Source organism: Austrofundulus limnaeus, unplaced genomic scaffold, assembly GCF_001266775.1.
Source record: "Austrofundulus limnaeus strain Quisiro unplaced genomic scaffold, Austrofundulus_limnaeus-1.0 Scaffold479, whole genome shotgun sequence".
NCBI classification, from domain to species: Eukaryota; Metazoa; Chordata; class Actinopteri; order Cyprinodontiformes; family Rivulidae; genus Austrofundulus; species Austrofundulus limnaeus.
Window position 1 is genome coordinate 430,165 of NW_013952881.1, and position 3,618 is coordinate 433,782.

The 3,618-nt window shown below is 39.6% G+C and overlaps 1 protein-coding gene across 1 annotated transcript in view; it reads right to left on the reverse strand.

Moving 5' to 3' along the window:
* Window positions 1–2,768, reverse strand: part of imp3 (IMP U3 small nucleolar ribonucleoprotein 3) — a gene marked incomplete at its 5' end in the record, with an annotated part of 7,238 nt that extends 4,470 nt beyond the window's left edge. Inside the window, 2 exon segments of the mRNA XM_014025493.1 lie at window positions 102–176; window positions 2,661–2,768. Coding sequence (XP_013880947.1) covers window positions 102–176; window positions 2,661–2,768 — 183 coding nt within the window.
* Window positions 2,769–3,618: the final 850 nt, after the last annotated feature.

A 3,618-nucleotide genomic window follows, 5' to 3' on the forward strand; every position in this document is an offset into this window, starting at 1 on the left:
ACACACACACACACACACACACACACACACACACACACACACACACACACACACACACACACACCGAGCCTGATCAGCAGCTCCAACCTGACTGCACCTACCTGCAGAACGAGGAGGCTGTAACTCTCTCTGTCAGGGCCAGGTTCTGCCTGGTGGGGATGAGGCCGATGCTGTACCTTCACAAACAACCAGTGAGACGTCAGGACAGCTGCCGACTCAGGTGGGGTTAAACACACAAACGATTCCTACAACTAATCTGAAGTCACTGAAGTTTACACACAATCATCACGAGCAGAAATTATTGATAAGATGAGGCCGTCCTAAAGACAAATACGAAATGATGACTCCYAAGACAACGAGCACCTCTAACCCCCTCCAACATTTTGTCTTTGCATCTTGATTTATTGTGTTGTTAGTATTTTCCTTAGGGATGCACCGATATGAAAATTTCAGCCAATATCGATATCCAATATAATTATTGGTGTTATGGCCGATAACCGATATTGACCAATATTACACAAACATACAAATTATATTATACATTTTGTCAAGAGGGCCTGCAGTCCAGGATGTTCATAATTCTGGAATCAAACCTAGAGAGTTTTTCCCCCCACAGAAACGAGACCTAGACAGGAAAAGAAGACATCATAAGAAGAACGGAGGCCAAGAGGCAAAGAGGTTGAGAAGGCAGCAAGAGGGAATATGATGAAATAATGTAATCAATTTTAAGAATGTATCTAACCTAAACAATGATTATTATAACTGTGATTCTTTTGATTAATGTACTGTGATTATTGATGATTTAGAAACCTGTGATTTATGTTTAAAAATGTTAAGATGGTGATTAGGGCAGACAGAAATATATTCTGTAAAGTCAGTTGTATGGTTGTGTGGCAGTTCATGTACAGACAAGTTTGAACATCATGTAAGCTGAACATTGCTTCACTTTTCTAACTGTCAGAAAGCTTTCAGTTCCCCCTTTCTAATGGTCAGAGTGCCTCACTTCTCCAATTTCACAAAGAACCTTGGGCAACTGAAGCTTCTCGAAGATGTTGACATAACAGAAAAAGTGGACTTGCTTCATAATGGAAAAGTACCACGAAAAACACATGACACATGATCACCCCAAGAAAGGTGGGAGGCAAGCTCACAGAGGAAGATAAAAGACCGAACTGAACCACAGCAAGTGTCTTCGTGTCATCGGCTGAAGGAAGAACAGCTAAAGAAGCAGCAGGACTCCAAGGCAGCAGATCAGCAACCGGTTCTGGAGATCATCACTCGTCTGGGCATGAGCTGAACCACATTCCTCGACCGAGCTTAAAAAGGACCGAAGACCAGAATTTGGACCAAGCCCATCACTGAGAGAGATCTTTTTCAGACAACAGCCGGACCTCATGGGGGTAAAAGAACTGACTGCTTTGTCCTGTCTTCTATGAAATTAACAGAATATGCCACACTTCTTAATCAGGAAGATAGTTCAGCATTTTAGAGTGTTTTATTTTAATCACCATCGAATATTAATCAATCAATTACTAATCAATATAAATAATTTGTATAATCAGATGTGGCAATTCTTGCAAATTCTATTAAACTGCTTACAAGCTTCATAAAGACAAATTAATTGACTGGACATTGATATTTCTGGTTGTCCTCTTTAACAAATTTCTCTGATTACAGGAGAGTCCTATTAGGGTAAAGTAACAAGGTAATTACCTATTATATATAGGTGTGGTTACTTTAAAGCAAGTAATAATAAAAAGGAGGTCAGATTATAATAAAGTTCATTTTATGGTTTATTAGCCACAGAGGGGAGATAGGATAACTCCTCTCTGTAAAAACAGTTCCCTTGAGACCTATTTTACTGGTCACAAAATCCCATCTCGACCACACTAAGAAGTGCACATCCTACAAGAGAGCGCTGCCAGAAGAAACGACAGTGCCCAGCAGATCTGAGGCGTCCCTGTGCTACTACGCCTGCACTGAAGCTGGGGTTCACGAAGGGAGCGACTGTCGGAAGAAGGTGGGCAGTTGAAGGTCGAGCTCAAGGCTCTCGCATGATGTCTCTCTGAGGAGACAGGTCAGACTCGGAAGCATCAGTCACACACCAGACTTGACTGTGACAGCCACCCCTGAGTGGCTGTGGGCCTGATTCACAGAGCTGCATCAGCCACCCTCCTCCAAGTGACTGTGAGTCTGACCCATCGCTCCGATCAACGAAGAGGCATCGACTTCTCTCCAAGACCCACCAGTGTCCGGGCGGGTAAACTGGGGGAGGAGCCACAAAGGACAAGAATTTACACACAAACACACTTGGGTCTTTTTTGATACTGTAAATAAACAACCAGACCTCTGACATGGCTCCTTACTTCAGTTATTCCGGGCTGCACAACATCAATATTACTATCATGATCAAACAGATGCTGCTCAACCAACCATCTCACCTCCCAAAACAGAAACACAAAGATAAAAATTGMGAAATCCATATCGGACATTAATATTGGCCCCATTTTACATATTGGACCAATACTGATATTCCAAAGAATGACCAATATCGGCCGATACCGATATCAATACCGATATATCGTGCATCCTTAATTTTCGTCTTCTGTTTGCAGCTCAGACCCATCATCAAGCAACCAGCAGAACCCTCAGGAACTCACAGTTTCTCTAACAAGCGGTGCGTGCTCTGAGCCCTGAAGCCGTCCTTCTCATCCAGGTCCCGGATTTTCTGTGCCAGGTCTCTGATGTTACGGCTCAGCTTGTTGTACCTGAGAAACAAATTTAAATAAGAATCAGAATTTAGATGAAAATCCAAAACATTTCTGTCTTTAATACCAGGTGTGTGAAATCAGTAATGACTCAGGTGGAGTTTGGTTTCCCATCACAGTTACCCTCTAAACACTGGTTTTACTTGATTTGAAATTATGGAAACCTACAGAGATCACAGAATTACAAAAAACACACAGAATTCAAATGTTTATTGATTTTGCTTCAAAAAAGTTGTTTGATTTTCTGAAAGAAGCAAAAAGATTTTTCCCAAAGACCTAAAATCATTAGTTTATGTTTTCAACTAACCAGATTTCAGGTGTAAGAAAACATTGATAAACTGAAATACAGTGTTGTATAAAGTACCAAAAAGTGATACTTGAGTAAAAGTACAAGTATCTCATCAAAAAATGACTTTGGTAAAAGTTAACATCTCCTTTAGGAATATTACTTGAGTAAAAGTCTTAAAGTATCTGATATTTTTTTGTACTTAAGTATTAAAAGTAAAAGTATTGCCTTAAAACGAGCAGTTAGATTTTCTGTAAGGACATTTATTAGGAGGTGTGTAAGACCTCATTTTGTTATAACAGAGTATTATGTAATAACGTAATAAAATCAGGCTTCAAAATGTAATAAACTCACACTAAAACCGCATTATGTAATAAGTGACGCAAAATGTAATAAAAGTCTTCAACGCATTATGTAATAATGTTATTACACTTTGCGGCATTTTTTACAAAATGTGTTTGTGTAATGATCTGGTGCATTTATCTAATAAACAATCAAAAACCAGTTTTTCTGTTCATCCTAATGAATATACTTGTAATAACTGTCATGTTGCAAATACTACAT